This window comes from Chondrus crispus, genomic scaffold (assembly GCF_000350225.1).
Source record: "Chondrus crispus Stackhouse genomic scaffold, scaffold_371, whole genome shotgun sequence".
Lineage (NCBI taxonomy): Eukaryota > Rhodophyta > Florideophyceae > Gigartinales > Gigartinaceae > Chondrus > Chondrus crispus.
The window spans coordinates 32,045-47,455 of record NW_005179264.1 but is presented as its reverse complement, the minus strand read 5'-3'; the positions used below and the strand labels follow the sequence as shown (position 1 = coordinate 47,455).

The 15,411-nt window shown below is 52.2% G+C and overlaps 4 protein-coding genes; 2 read left to right on the top strand and 2 right to left on the bottom strand.

Annotated features, from left to right (window-relative positions):
• Positions 1–203: 203 nt before the first annotated feature.
• CHC_T00000806001 (hypothetical protein) lies at positions 204–5,033 on the top strand. Its single transcript, XM_005718102.1, has one exon. The coding sequence runs from the start codon at positions 204–206 to the stop codon at positions 5,031–5,033; it is 4,830 nt and encodes a 1,609-aa protein (XP_005718159.1).
• A 12-nt stretch (positions 5,034–5,045) lies between these two features.
• On the bottom strand, positions 5,046–6,497 carry CHC_T00000805001 (hypothetical protein). XM_005718101.1 is given in 2 exon segments: positions 5,046–5,423; positions 5,424–6,497. The coding sequence occupies 1 exon segment, from the start codon at positions 6,495–6,497 to the stop codon at positions 5,424–5,426; it is 1,074 nt and encodes a 357-aa protein (XP_005718158.1). The 3' UTR covers positions 5,046–5,423.
• A 2-nt stretch (positions 6,498–6,499) lies between these two features.
• On the top strand, positions 6,500–10,134 carry CHC_T00000804001 (hypothetical protein). Its single transcript, XM_005718100.1, has 5 exons — positions 6,500–6,552; positions 6,668–6,780; positions 6,870–8,311; positions 8,524–8,848; positions 9,131–10,134. The coding sequence occupies exons 1-5, from the start codon at positions 6,500–6,502 to the stop codon at positions 10,132–10,134; spliced, it is 2,937 nt and encodes a 978-aa protein (XP_005718157.1).
• Positions 10,135–10,320: 186 nt separating this feature from the next.
• On the bottom strand, positions 10,321–14,965 carry CHC_T00000803001 (hypothetical protein). XM_005718099.1 is given in 5 exon segments: positions 10,321–10,492; positions 10,493–11,172; positions 11,239–12,334; positions 12,404–14,779; positions 14,849–14,965. The coding sequence occupies 4 exon segments, from the start codon at positions 14,963–14,965 to the stop codon at positions 10,493–10,495; spliced, it is 4,269 nt and encodes a 1,422-aa protein (XP_005718156.1). The 3' UTR covers positions 10,321–10,492.
• Positions 14,966–15,411: the final 446 nt, after the last annotated feature.

Here is a 15,411-nt window from a genome sequence, read left to right as displayed (position 1 = left end):
GCCGTTGGGGTCCGCCATGGGCCCCGCCAGCGAAGCGCAGCCCACCTGCCCGAACCCTGTCTGGCACCGGTACACCTCTATGTGTCCCCACCCCCTACCCCGCCCCGGCAGAGATCACCCTCCTCTCGCTGCTGCGTCTGGCGCGTCCGCATCATTAGAAGGCGCCGCGCCCGCGCAGCGTCCCCCGGACGCGCCACCGCACCATGGCCAACCGCGAGGGCACTGCCGGCGGTACAGGTTTCCTCTTCGGTAACATCGACCGCCGCGGCCGCCTCGATGAGGACTACATGGACGATGACGCCAAGGATACTATCGACAACGTCGGATCCAAGGTCGTCGACAAGGACCGCGACTTGCGCGAGATTACAGAGGCACTCCCGCAGCAGAAGCGCTCGGACTATAGCGATGATGAGGACTACGATGACGATCCGCCCAAGCCAACGCCAGGTGCAGCGCAGCGCGTTGACTACTTTGACGAGGACGACCTCATTGAAGATGAGCTCGATGAGGAACAGCGTAAAGACATGGCCGCGCTCGCCTTGCGGAAAGCAACCCAACCGGCGGCAGGTGCATCAGCGAATGACGATGACGACGAGAATTACGACGATGACGACGAGCAGGCACCCAAGTCTGTGTCCGCGTCCAAACCTGTTGGAACATCGTCCCTTTCCGTCAAAGCACAGCCTTCCAAGCCGCTAGCCCTCAGCGCCGAGGCGAAGCCTGCCGCGTCTCCTGCCTCACAGGCAGATGACAAGCTAGCTGCGGAGCAGCGCCGCCTCATGGAACAGGCTCGCGTGACAGCCGCGAAGGCCTCCGCCGCGCCTGTACCCGCGGTCGAGCTGGCAGAAGACGGGGAGGAGCTAAACCCTGTCCATTTCACAAAGCTCTTCATGAGGCCGGCTCCGGTTTTGCGTTATGTGCCGCGCCGCCGCCGCTTTGGACTTGTGCCGCACACTCAGAACCATGAACCCCCTGTGGAAAACGATGACGCGGACGCCCTAGATGAGGAGCATCCGCCGGATGATGCGGACCCTGCCGGCATTGTTATTGCGTTGGATGCCGAGAATGCTGCTAAGAGGAGCCAATTGATGGGACAAGTGGACAGCAGGCCCAAGTTGCGACTCTGGAAAGACGAAGACGGTGATGTGGATTCCGACACCTACGAGGGCGCCGCTGAACCTTTAGAGGCCTCAGATGTAACTAACGACAGCATGGACGTGGTGCCAGATATCGACGACGTCAAGTCCGATTTACCTCTTGTTCAGCAAATGGATTGGGAAAAGGAGATACAGTGGCAGGATGGCGATGATTCTGACGATAACGACGATGAGTGGTATTTAGCGGCAGCGAACGACGCGAGCGCGAACGACGTCAAAAATGGCAGCGTAAATCTTTCAGCTGATAATGCAAAGCAAGAAGAAGACGACGATGATGATGATGAAGACGAGTTCGAAGACCCCGTATTCATGAATGTTGACGAAACAGCTAAGGAGGAAGAGAAAGACAAAAGAAAGGACTCCGACTCCGAGGACGACATGGAATGGGAAGACGGGCAAGCGTCAGCCAATAAAGAGAAGGATGTGAAGTCAAAATCCAATACTATCCCTCAACAGCAGCCGCCGACTACGCCAAAAACAAATGGCATCGCACCTCTGAAGAAAGTTAAAGCGCCCACTGCACCTGTAAAAGACGCGCCACTAGAAAAAGAAACATCTGATAAGGATGCTGGAAAAATCGGAACTGTTGCAGTGAGACATGTAAAACCAGAAATCGAAAATCTTGTTCTTGCGCCGAACAAAGAATTGGAGAGAGGAAGTTGGTTGGACGATGTCTTGTGGGATTCACACAGCGAAGAGGAGAAAGAAAATGGGTTTAATCCCTTTTCAGGTCGAAACGGGAAGTTTTCGACCTTGGCGAGATTCAGTCGTCTTATCCTAGACCCGAATGACCCCAACATGGTATTCGACTATCCATCCACTGCATCAACTGAAAGAGGCTTGCAATCATCCAAACCAACGGACGTTGTTCACGCACAGCTAACAAAAGCCAAAATGAACGAGTTGATAAATTCGTCTGGCACTCAAGTCGCCAAACTTCTCGAATCTGATCGCTTCAATATTTCGAATGATACCTACTACGCAAGTGGGACCTCTAATTTCTTGAAAGTTGATCTCCGCTCTAGCCTGCGCGGATTAGAGAATGCTCCCCCAGCCGTGAAGTCTTTGACAACGAAGACGGTTTACACTGACGCCGAACTGTTGTCTTTTCGCCGGCCGGTATTGACTGCAGACAGATTACCCCGAGACACTGTGATAACACCATTTCGCCGAAGACGTCCGAAAGGAGGGCACGCTCAAATTGCAGGACAAAAACCGAAGAAGAAGTCTGAGCTCTATTGTTCCGAAAAAGATGCCTATCGGGTGTCTCTCTATGAATACGCTCTGGAAAGGCTTCCATGCATACTTCCTATACCAGGCATGGCGTCTCGCATCGTCACATATGCTCGAAAGGATTCTGCCGCAGCTGCTGCTCAAGCGTCAAAAAACGCAGCTGGGACTCCGGAAGCTGATACAGTCTTCATGGCTCCGGACGAACCCCCTCCTCTGCATGCCGGGGATTTGGAAGCGAACGGTAAACCTTTGTCTGTGGTTGAGTCTCACGTCTTCGCTGCCGCATGTGTTCGCCAAACTGCCAAAACAACAGACTTTTTGCTCGTGCGAAACGGTGGCAAGATGTATGTTCGGGAGATAGATTCGGTTGTCGCCCTAGGGGTCACAGAGCCAAAAGTTGATGTGATGGCACCAAATGGTGAGCGTTGTAAAAGATATGGAAGGGAGCGGGCTCTGTTATGGGCGCTCAGAGAGTTTATGAAGAAGAAAAAGGAAATCGCGAGGCAGCACAGGTCGGAAAGACGAGGGAGGGACGACGAGAATTCAGTACCGTCGGAGAAGCCCTACATTGAGAAGGATGCGATTGTACAAGAGTTTAGAGACTGTCGAACACATCCTGAGGCTTGGCTGTATAAAGTTATCAGAGAGTTTGCACGGTATCAAAATGGGAAATACGTTATTGAAGATGAGCCGGCGAAAAGTCTTGCGAAGAGAGAGGCTGAAGTGCTACGAACTGTGAATCCTCAAGAAACAGCTGCATTTGAAGCTATGGAAGCTGGTTGGGAGAGTCTTTCGAATACTGGGATTCAGATTTTTACGCATCCTTCCAACCAAGGAAACATCATCGCAGCCGCTGAAAGATCTGGGCTTGAAGCAGGCCCAGCTGTGGCAGCATTTATCAAAAGCCGTTTGTTGAAGTCTCCATGGTTTAAGTCTCAGAATATTACATCAGCCCAAAAGCAGCAGAGAAAGGAACTCTTGCAGGTACTCTCCCTCGCAAGAATTGTAAATGAGCTCCAAGACGGAGGAACGGTTATGGAGTCAAGGCTTATGTCACTAACCGGAGCAGAAATGAACAACGTCTTAACGAATCAATTTCGATTGAACTCGAAGAAAATCCCTGCTGACGTGGAAGAAAGGAGAGCGATGGTTCGAGAAATGGCGCAGCGAAAAGGAAAGGGCAATTCTCATGATATGTCCGACTATGCTAAGCTCATTCGGAACGTTATGAAGAAGCACCGCGTTGCTGGGTTGGGAAAGAGTGCCGCAAACGTTCCGCAAGGGATGTCCACTACAACAGGAATTTTCCTGGCGCTTCCTTTAGACAAACAGCGCCAAGCTTTAGAAGATGGAGACGTTTCCGAGCTTCCAACTGAAGATCAAGACTTTGCAGGAGACCCAGACATGGCAGCCGCTCTTGCTGCCACTGGCGAAGACGCTTTTGGAAAGCGACCCGTCTCGAAAGAAAAAGATGTGAAAGGTTTGCTCGCTAAGAAGAACGCGAAGAAGCCTCCCAAACCGCCGCGCAAGGTTGCGCCACCAAAACCCTCAATCCCACACTCGGTTGTCGATCGGGGAGACAAGCCTGACCAAAGGAAAGGAATAGGTTCTTTTTCGGCAAAGCCTTCAACAGACGAGAGAGGGCCAGACGAGGAGCAAAAAAAGGTGAAAAAGAAAATCAGACGGCTGAAAGTCACACGCAAAGAGGTTGCCGAAGATGGAACCGTTTCGTATGTCCAGGATATAATAACCGACCCCGTGGAGATAGCGCAGATGCTGCTGAAAAAGAAGAACGTTAAGAAAAAGACGGGGGACCGCCCAGGAATGTCCAGTGGGAAAGCTAAAGTGGCTATAGACCTGAAAATGCTGCAGCAAGGATCGAAAGGAATTTCCAAAAAGAAAAGTTCTAACCGACCTGAGAAGAAAAAAAAGAAAAATCCGTCGAAGCCAAGTGGTTCGGCTGATCCTGGTGAAGAAGGAAGGGGACCCGAGAAGGGGATGATTGGTAAGATTAAGATCAGCACAAAACAGCTTCGCAAGGACAAGGAAGAAGCTTCATTGAAGAGAAAGCGATCCCAGTATGGAGACGACGTGGAATATCGGGCAAAGAAAACGGCCAAGACTTCTCGTCGGAAACGGAACGGGACTGTGCAGCTGAACAATATTCTTGAGAAAGTTGAAAAGAATATCCGCGAGACGGAAGGCTATGTCGCAAGTCAAACGCCATTCCTTAAGATTGCGCGCCTGAAGGATGGTGAGTCCCCTCCTCCGGGAGCTATCGCCAATAACTTGGCTGCGCCTAAAAACACGGGCCTTGACTTTACTGCACCCGTTGACACAAAGCTTGTGCCAACGTACAAGCAAATTATTAAGAAGCCGATGTACCTAAACTTGATCAAGCAAAAATGCAAGCGAGTGGCGTATCGCTCTGCTGCGGAATTCATCGGGGACATGGAGCTACTCGTGAAGAACGCTAGTGATTTTAACAAAACCCCTGATGTGGCCTGGGTTGTGCAACATGCGGAATTGTTGTTAGAAGTTGCGAGAGAGCAGATTTCAAGGAGAGCCGATGACATCCGGTCGGCAGAGGAAATGATCAGGAATGAGAAGGCCGAAGCGAAAGCCAAACAGAGCGCCACCTAGTTCAAAGCGCGATTTCCAGCTGTTTTGCAGAACCAAGGAGCTTTTCTTGCGTGCTTTCATCCAGGTATGGCGTCATCCTTGCACCTGAAAGTCTTGGCGAGCGGTTTACGAAGCCACTTTCATGTAAAAAGTTGTAAATCAAACGTCTATATAAGTTTCTGAAACATATGTAGTCGTCATATTAGAATGATTCGCGACTACAGTACACTGTAGAGGATCCTTACATAATCAGATTCCAAGTGGAGAGCGAAGCGTTTTTGGCTTGCTTCGAAGGGATGAGACAAACATGACAAAGTCGGATGCTGTGCTGTACAACCTTGGATAAAACACAGGTGACGCCGTGGCAGGAATGAGTTGAACATGCTACCCCCCGAACTTGGGTGCCTGCCATCATGGCTCCAAATGCGTTGCAAACTGGGGATGCTTCTTAACAATAGCCTCAACGCAGTAGTCGACGGCACCACATAAACTTGCGATGTGGGCGTCCCACCTCTCAATTTTTTGTGTTGGAGAGTGGGTCGAAAACTGCAAAATTCCTTGCACTTGGTCTATTGTCGCCGTCATGCGCTTCTCGTAGATCATTCTTGCTGCCGTTGTCTCTGCTTTTGCCGCCGAAATGCCGAGTAACGTGCCAAGCTCTGAGAAATGAATGTTAGCGTACAACCTTGAAGCAGCTGAGAGGTTGTGTTCCATGACTGCCCGATCTAAGACGGTGTCACCATCACTATGTGTGGTCAGCTGATGCGGTAACAGAGTAGGACGGAACTTCTCAATTTGAGAGGTCTGTAGGAGACGTCCCATGTGTATCGACTGCAAAAGCGGAAAGACGTCAAGGCTTCTTGATCGCTCATCATTGTACAGTATGGCCAAGACGCGAGATCGGCGCGGGCCTGCAGGGGCGAGAATAGCGCATGTCACGGCGTGAACTAGCGAATGACCAAAATCCCCGTCGGTCATAGAGTCCATCAAGCCGCCGCCATTTGGGTGCTGAGAGAGTTGGTAGTATTTCATGGCCGCATCATCAAATTTCCTTTTCGAGTCCAACACACGGGCTTGGCAAAAGAGGTACTGGAGACGGATGTCATCTTCTGTGAAATGCGGGAGTCGAGCACTGGCGCGATTTATGTAGAGCTCTGCTTTCTCCGTCAGCCCCGCCGAGATAAATAGACGAGCAATTCGCAAGTTGTGACGTACCACTCCAATATTAGGGACCGCTGCATTGTCAAACGGCACATATGTGAGCTCTTCGGCTGCCCTTTCGTACTCTCCCCGCGACTCATACTCAGTTGCGACCTTCGCTCTCACTGAGCTGAGCGTTTGCTCAAACGCGAGTGTTCTAGAATTATTCGGTAATGCGTGAAGACGGAAGAGGTGTTGAGCGATCTCCATAAAGGGGGGCTCCTGAAGGGTAAGCAACGCATCGCAATACTCGATTAGCACAACGCGAGCGTGAGACAGTGGCATGCATGCGCCATATAAGAACGACGCAGCTGCTTTCAAAACGTGCGCATTCTTTTCGGTAGCGGCCCTTTGAACATACAAGACAAACGCGTTCGTGCGCGGTTGTGATGTGGATAAGGACAAAAGTTCTTGGAAAATCGCCGGCGGAACTTCCACGGCATTGTCTCCTGAAGAGGATGCCATTTCTGGTACTCCACGGGAAGACGTCCAGTTGATCGAGTTGATCACGGGGAGGCGGAGCGAAGGAAAAGTTTACGTCGTCTGACGAAGAGCTGGAACACAAACGGTGACGGATGAAAAGATTTCGGTTCGAGAGAGCACAGAACAAATACTGTACGTATAAAAATTACCGCAATCGGAAAAATACATGTACAGTACGTGTTCATAGTTGGCAAGGATACAAGTTTGCTATTTTTAGGGCATCCCAAGAATCGTCAAGCTCCCTCATCCCTATCGTGACCTGCTACGCAAGTCGTCCACACCCTTCATCTGACTTTGCACAGCAACTGAACTTAACTGATTCCCATAACATGGTTGTGTCAAGGCAGGGCCAGGCGCCATGCGCGTCAGCAATTAATGCATTGCGGGCATCATTATTGCAGCGCGGGGCCTACATTGCGAATGTGGAGGTTAAAGAATCCATCCCTGGCCAAAGAGGCCTGTATGCTACCAGCGACATACAGCCTGGGTCTCCAATTGTTCGTATACCACCATCTATGTTGATTACATCAATATCAGCACGTCGAGCACCTCATGTTGAAACAGTATTGTCTGCCGTTGAAGCAGATCAAGTCCACGAACGTCTACCGGATGCCCTTAGCGATGCTGCTGCGATTTTACTATTTCTTCTGGCGGAGCTTGCAAAGCGAGACGCGAGCGGGTGGAAAGTTTGGTTCGATTCACTTCCAACGCGTTTTACGACGCCGCTTTGCATAGATTTGGAAGATGTTACCGACTTACTTTCAGGAACGACGGTTCTGCCTCTCGTACATACACTACGAGGAGAGATAGACGAAATGTACAAGGAGTGGTTTCTTCCTTACGCCGTCAATCGCCTACCCGAAACCTATCCGGCGGATTTTTGCACATTTGAAACTTTTATGCGCGCACATGCTGTCATCGAAAGCCGGGCGTTCAAAATCGAGTCCGTAACTATGCTAGCTCCGTTCGCCGACATGGCGAATCACCAGCCAGTCGAATCTGAATGTCGAAACGCAAAAGCTCGCGGGTGGATCGCCGTCGACTCTCCGGAGTCTGTGGTGGACCGAAACGTATCGGACCTCGGCTTAGAGCTTCACGTCGGTGACCGGCTAGTTCGGCAAGGGGAAGAAATATGCATTTCATACGGCGCATTGCCCAACTGGCAACTGCTCCTTCACTACGGCTTTGCTATGCCGTCTAACCCCGCCGATTCTGTTCTACTCTCACTATCCATTCCGGAAGAGGACCAGTCACAGCTGTTTACGTTAAAAATGCTCTTCCTCAATCTCCGCCCCATGGATTTGGACGTGGATCACAAGCTCACGATCAAAGATCCCCTACCAAATGGTCTGGTGGCTTCGACACGACTTTTGTTACTGGACAGCAGCGAGACGACATCGCTCTCTGTTAGCACGGCGGATTTCGGAAAGCCCATCAGCGCCAGGAACGAAAGCGCCATGCTGAATGAACTACGGAGGCTCGTCAAGTCAATGATGAATGGGTTTGAGAGGATTGTGGAAGAAGACGGACAGAGGGGCGAGGGGGACTCATTCCTGTCCTCGTGCAACGTGTATGTGAGTGGGCAGCGGGCGATTCTGACGGCGACGCTCGACGCAGTGGAAGCGCTGTCGGGCAACATGAGCAGCTAGACCTAGGCAGGCAACCCCACTCCTACAAGCGGCATCGGATTCCCTATTTGGTGTCACGAAGCGCAGCGCTCGCCACCGGTGGAATCGATGTGGATGTGGTGACTGAGCCAATCGGTTTTCGGATCGAGGCAGTGATCCTCGAAATCGACTACTTCATGCACAGACGCGTCGCCGCTTAGAAGGAGATCTGCCCCTTTCAAGGCCTCCTGCGAAACGTGCAGGCTCTCCTTGGGCTTGGTAGCCTTTGCCCAGGTCCCGGTCTCCCCCTCGGGTATGGCGCAAACGCGAAAGCAGTGTTCGCCTTTCCTGACATCTGGATGCAAACTCGGCGGGTGAATCATGAGCAAGCACGCGCCCTCAAAATGCGCACGGACGGCGTCTGCCAATCGGGTGGGAAAGACACCGATGCTTGTGTCCTCGGCGAGGTCGTTTCCGAAGTATGCGCCGACGACGCGGAGATTGAGCTGCGCGGCGCGGCGCTCTGCGAGAAGAAGGGCAGTCTCGGTTAAAGGGGTCGTGGCGATGGCGAGCGAGGAATGGGCGACGGGGAGGGCGCAGGTGATGCGCACGGGGGAGGTCGGCGGGCCGAGTAGCAGGCCGCTGATGGCGTGCAGATACTTGGCGAGGTGTTTGATTATTGTGAGGTAGGCCGTGTCGGCGAGGGCGAAGGGAGCGGTCATTGTCGGAAGGCGAAGAGATGCCGAGGAGACGGAAATGATGTCGAGTATACGGACGCTTTGAGTTTCTCATTCCTTACGTCATACACGTGAAGCGCATCACAAAGAGGCCGCAATGTCTGCCTCAACGTACACGTGTACAGTACAGCTCACTATTTCGTTTTTCGTCTGCGTCGACAACCCCGCCCTCTTCCGACTCTGACACCCCCCACTTGCTACCTCCGCCCTCATCCGCCCTCCGACTCTCTCCTTACGTCCACAATGACCGACGACGTAATCGACCTCGTCTCCTCTGACTCCTCCCCACCCCCAACGCCTGTGCGCAAGCGCCCTCGCGTTTCCCTCCCCGTCCCAGACATCGCCTCCTCCCCCTCCGACGGCGAGCTGCAAATAGTCTCGCACGTCGTCCGCGGCGCCTCGGAGACCTACGACCTCTCGCAGGCGGACCCAACCCCCACCCAAACGCCCAACAAAACCCCGTCCAAGAGGCCCACCAACCCCACCGACGTCGAGTGCGTTGGCACGCGCGTCGGCGTGCGCGCCCTCGTCGATTACCCGCACTTCCGCTTCCAGTGTGTCGTCGAAGCCTTCAAGCGCCAGCGCGCCGCGAAGAAGGAGCGCTACTGCGCGCGCTGTTTCTGCTACGTCTGCGACATCCTGGCCTCCGAGTGCAAGGAGTGGCCCGCGCACGCAAAGGCCGTCGACAACGTCCACAAGTGGCGCGTCGAGCGAGAGTCCCGCTTGGAGATGCGCCGAAGGAGGAAGCAGGCCGAGTCCCCCACCGCCAGGCGCCCCGCCATTGCGCGCTACACGCGCCCCGCTCCCGTCGCCGTCCGACTGGATGTGCCGCCAGACCCACCAAGCCCGGTCGACCTCGACATCGAAATGCTGGAGAGCGAGGGCGATGAGGAGATGCCAAGGGTCGACCACTTTGACGACGCTGAAACTTTCGACGCAGCAGACGCCTTGGCCACGGTTGACATTGACCCGGATTGCTTCACCTTCGACAGTTTGGCGCGAGCCCTTACAGAGCCGCACACGGATGGCGCCATTGCGCTACGCACCAGAAATCGCTCGAGGAGACAAACCACGCGCGCGGGGGGGCTCAGGTAGATTCATGGGGTGTTGGCGCAGATGTTGAGACGGTCTGCCCAAAGTTCTTGCACGATATTCACACCAAGTTCCGGATGCAGATGCGACTGTAGATCACCCCGTGACGGAGGGAACTGGTCAAGTCTTGCTCAAGGTAGGTAGTATTTGCCACACAAATTGTACAGTATAGCGCCAGCCAGCAGATTCAAACTCAAAGAGATGCTTTTTTTGTCAGATGTACCTGTAGCCGTGCACGGCATTACTTCGGCTGCGATTAGCCTCCTCCCTAAACCACTGAGCTCGGTAGAAAACCATTTTTACTGCGAATATGTACAGAAGAGAAGTTGCCCTCAACACTGTGCAATGGATACGAACACCACTATCGTCTTTGGCCTCCTGATGCGACCTGTTCTCTAAACCTGTTACTTCCCGCGGGTCCCAGAGCGTTGACAAGAGCTGTGAACTTGCCTCTCGAGTCCTCAAGCAATCCCGCGGGACTGCCAAACTCAGCTACCATTCCATTTTCCATTAATATAATTTTGTCGTAATCAGCAAGGGTGGACAACCTGTGCGCGATAGTGAGAATCGTTGCGTCTTTCAGATGCGTTCGAATAGTTTCCTGGATCAGGCGGTCTGTCTCCATGTCGAGCGAACTACTAGCCTCATCGAGGATGAGAATCTTCGAATTTCTCAGTAACGCTCGCGTCAAACAGATGACTTGACGTTGGCCGGCTGACAAGTTCTCTCCATACTCAGACACCTTTGCGTCAAGTCCGTCATCGAAAGCCTCCACAAATTCTCGCATGTGGGACTTTTCGAGAGCGTCCCAAAGCTCGGCGTCTGAGTGCTGGCTGAACGGGTCGAGATTAAAACGAATCGTTCCGCTAAAGATTACCGGATCTTGTGGAATGATTGTGATCCTCTTTCGGAGGTCAGATAGCCCGAGGCTGCGAAGGTTGACGCCATCGACAGATATTGAACCGTTGGCCAGTTCTACCATGCGCAACAGAGCCATCATAAGCGAGCTTTTGCCGGAGCCCGTCCTTCCGACAACGCCTACTTTCTGACCTCCTCCAACCGTGACATTCACACCCTTCAACACTAATTCTAGGCCTTCCCTGTAACGGAGTTCAACATCCTTAATGCATATCTCACCACGTGTCGGCCAATCAGCAGAAACACCTCCTCCGTCCTTCGGATCAAGCTTCGCTGGTGCCTCTTGTGGTAGGTCGTGGCTGTAGTAGTTGGCACGTTCTACAGAGCTCATTTGGCCTTCAAGTTCAGTAATCGATCGAACCGTAAAACCAAGAATGCCTGTTACCTGAAGAGCGTACGTCAGGCTTAGACCAATGTTCCCACTCGAAACGCTGTCAGGAGCCGTCACACTAAAAACGGCTGTCGCAAAGATCAAGAGAGACCCTGCAAATTCGAGATACAGAGAAAACCACCGGTTGGCTGCAAGCCATGCGAAGTATGCACGTTGATTGATATCGATCATTTTCATGTTCTCTGCACGTGATTTGTCCTGCTTCCCATACGCCCGAAGCGTGCTCAGACCGCCAAGAGTCTCTGAGAAGTGTGCGTAAATGGGAGACTTTGAGATTGCGTCTAATCGCTTCAACTCAACCGAAGTGCGGTTGAAAAACCTCTGCAAGGCGAAGTACAAGATCGTTATAGGAATTGCCGCAGCAAAAAAGATAGGAAGAATAGTACCAATGAACACGTAAGATGCGATAAGGTTAAGGACAGTTGACAGCATCTGCTGGAAAAACTGCGGGAGCAATTCGTCGAGAACACTGACATCTCGAGAAAAGCGGGAAATAATTCGGCCGATCGGTGTGGTGTCGAAGAAAGCCATCGGTGCATGAAGCACAGATTGTAACATGCTCGATTGTAACTTGCGCGACGCCACAAGAGCAAGAGACAAGAACCAAATCCCACGAATCAATACAAGAATAGCATACCCGAATGCAAGCGCGAAGTAGATACCCAGGAAAAAAACCAAGGGGCGCTCAGTTCCAGCGGCGGTTTCATCTGCCCAGTAGACCAACCACCAATTGACAATCACTGACATTGCCACCGTAACACACCAAAAGACAAGAAGCAAAATGAAATGCAGGACTCCTCCGCAAGCACGTGCGTACTGGTAGTACGCCCCGGTGACTACGTTGCCAGTCTTTCGCTCTTCCGACTGCATCAGTGTTGTCCCCGCTTTTTCGTCCTTGCTTCCATCATCGTTCCCCTGGTCTTTCGATACCACGGCTGACTGCGATACCGAATTCGCACCGACGGACATCTCATTTGTGTCCGACTGAGACTCCGATGGCGGAGCATCCTTGTTCTTTGAGTTGTCACCTTTCTCCTGTTCATCGATTAGTTGCTGGAAGGATGCGTTGGACGACGCGAGCTCTGCAAAAGTCCCCTGTGCTCGTATTTCCCCATCTTCTAGAAAGATCACCTTATCACATTCAGGCAACACCTGCACCTGGTTGGTAATGAGAATTCTCAGCCGATGGCCCAGTGCACCTGCTTTCGAAATGCATTGCTTGAAAACCTCTTGACCGACATGGGCATCGAGAGCTGACAACGGATCGTCGAAGAGGTACACATCGGTGTCGGCGTAGACAGCCCTCGCAATGCTGACTCGCTGCTTCTGACCTCCCGAAAGGTTAATCCCCTTCTCCCCAATCGCAGTCATGTCCCCACCTGGAAGAGCATCAATATCTTGCTGAAGAGCTGACACAGTTACAGCTCTACGATACTGTGCCTCATCGAATTCTTTGCCGAAGAGAATGTTATTTCGGAGGGTTTCATTGAAAATCCAAGCAGTTTGTGCCACATAGGCGATCTTGCCGTCTACTTGGACATCACCTTCCACCTTGAGCATCTCGCCTAATATCGCATGAACGAGGGATGACTTTCCTGAGCCAACACGACCAACCACGGCGACCAGTTCTCCGCCTTTGGCACTCACGCTAATGTTGCGAAGAACAGCCCCGCGCCTGGATGTATTTTTTTCGTTCGACAGAGCCGCAGTTGGCTGAGATTCAACCCGCTGTTCCGTCGTTTCAGGTACCCCCTTCTTCTTGGCAAGGCCAGGAATGCACTTACTCAACCAGCCCTTCTTTTCAGTGGCGCTCGGTTCGGATTGCATTTCACCCCACTCAAATTCCCCGTTTTTGATTCGGATAGATCCAGGACGGGATTCCGAGGAGTCAGAACTAGAGGCGCTGTCAACGTCTTCGCGACGCTCATCTAGAGCAGTGTCTTTCTTTTGAGGATCTTCACGTGAGTAATTTTCAGTGTTTTCCAGGTCCAAGAACCGCTCAATACGCTTTACTCCAATTCGTGCGTCAATCAAGCTGTTAATAGTCATCGGAAGCATCATGACTGGAAGCCGTAGCTGGTTGAGCAGTGCTAGACCGGTAAAGATACGGGCTGGATTCAACTCTTCGCCGAAGACACCATTGAAGAAAGCAAAGGTGATAACTGCAATAATACTCGGAATAGCCATCATAATTGCCATAAAGGTAGAGCGGAGCCAAATTGTTCCGGAAAGTTTCTTTAGCTCCTGTTTCCGCTCGTCCTCCACCGCGACAGAAAACGGTTCTTCCCATGCGTAAAACTTGACGGCCTTGATACCTTGTAGAATCTCATTCATTAGCTTGACACGGCGGTCAGTAATGCCGAGACTTTCTTTTCTCAACTTTATCATAGCTGACATGAGCATGGACTGTGCCGGTAGCGTCGCCATGGTAACGACCAAACCGATCACAGCCGAGACGCCAATGAAGTTGTACAGTAGTGCAACGGTCACAATGATCTGCACGGGTGAGGCCCACAGCTGATTGGAAAACTGAAAGAAGTCTCCAATCCTCTGAGTATCAAGCTGCATAAGGTTGACAATTTCGCCAAGGGAAGAATTAGCCCTCGCTGACGGACTTATATGGAGACTCTTTTCATAGATCGTCCCTTGCAAACTAGAGCGAACGCGCATACCGGTACGCATGACTTTCATAAAGTAGTGGTTTTCGAAAATAGTTCGAATGACAGGGGTGAGGAGGAGGGCGAAGGCCCATGCAAGGCCCACGCCGATGGGTTCATCACTCTCATTGAAGACCAAGAGTTTGTTGATGAGGACAGGCTGTAAGGTGGCAAGTGAGAGCTCAATGGCTTTGAAGATTGCCGAGATGAACAATTTGCGTCTATTAGTGCGAAAGATAGCGGAGAAGAGTCTGTTTTTTGGTTTTTCTTCGTCTAAGACGTTGTGCCAATTTTTGGTGAGAGCGGTGGTGGTTGCGCTGCCGCGTTCGAAATCGCGAAGCTCCCAGAGATAGTCGTCTAGCAAAGGCTTCTTCCATCCGTTGTAGACGAGGGAGAAGACCCACCCTAAGAAGATATGGGAAATCCAATTTGCGCTGGCTTCCGGACATGGTCGGCGCTCGCCGTCCACATCTGGGTTACCCTTATCAGGTTTGAGAGCGGGAGAGGCCGGCTGGGCCGTGACATCGTCCGCCATGACTCGGTTGTCAGCAATTGCGGTCCGCGATTGAGACGCAGGGGTAGGACGGAGAGGGGGGACGACAAAGTGGAGCGGGGGGACGGTGCAGGAGGGAGGGGCGGAGGTGTTGTTAACCGTTCGAGAGACAACGGAAATACATGAGAACTAAGTAGTAAGAGCCCGACGGATGCGACAGTGGAAAAAGCAGCCGTTCAACGAGACCTGATGCAGAACAGGGAGGTACAAGGTACAGGAGCAGATGAATGGGGACAAGGGACCAGACAACGTCGGATCGGCGGTCACTGTGGACTCAAGGCAGTGGCACGCATCCAGTGGATGCCATCCACCCATGCGACTTGGTCTCTGTGGCATTGCTTGCTTGTGCGGCCACGGCGCAGTCTCGATGCGCCATTTGCAACAAATCCCTCTATTGATATATCCAATCGATCTCCGCCAGGTGTCCTTCCTCCCAATTGAAATGCAAGATTGCAGCAGATAACCGAACCGGTTACGCAATGGTCCGATTCCTCTCATACTTACAAACGTCGTTTCGGCTAACCAATCATCATTCACGTTGTGTAGGGTTACATGCTGTGAGTGTAACTACTGTAATTTGAAACTACATCATGGCACCCTCAGATTGCGTGAAGAGCTCGCCGCACTACTCCGCGGTTGACACCACCAACTATGAAGGCCCATACTGTACAAACGCTGTGGGCTCAAATATCTTCACCCTCCCTACCTTTGCCTACAACTGTACAATGCTGTGTTTAAAAGAAGCTCACACGGATTCCCGC

Coding starts and splice junctions, on each gene's coding strand:
- CHC_T00000806001 (XM_005718102.1), top strand. CDS start 204: ATGGCCAACCGCGAGGGCACTGCCGGCGGTACAGGTTTCCTCTTCGGT.
- CHC_T00000805001 (XM_005718101.1), bottom strand. CDS start 6,497: ATGCCACTGTCTCACGCTCGCGTTGTGCTAATCGAGTATTGCGATGCG.
- CHC_T00000804001 (XM_005718100.1), top strand. CDS start 6,500: ATGCGCCATATAAGAACGACGCAGCTGCTTTCAAAACGTGCGCATTCT. Junction 6,781..6,869: donor GAAGAGCTGGAACACAAACG/GTGACGGATGAA, acceptor ATACATGTACAG/TACGTGTTCATAGTTGGCAA. Junction 8,849..9,130: donor CGAGAAGAAGGGCAGTCTCG/GTTAAAGGGGTC, acceptor CATCACAAAGAG/GCCGCAATGTCTGCCTCAAC.
- CHC_T00000803001 (XM_005718099.1), bottom strand. CDS start 14,965: ATGGGTGGATGGCATCCACTGGATGCGTGCCACTGCCTTGAGTCCACA. Junction 14,780..14,848: donor CCTGTACCTTGTACCTCCCT/GTTCTGCATCAG, acceptor CTTACTACTTAG/TTCTCATGTATTTCCGTTGT. Junction 12,335..12,403: donor CGGACACAAATGAGATGTCC/GTCGGTGCGAAT, acceptor GATGGAAGCAAG/GACGAAAAAGCGGGGACAAC.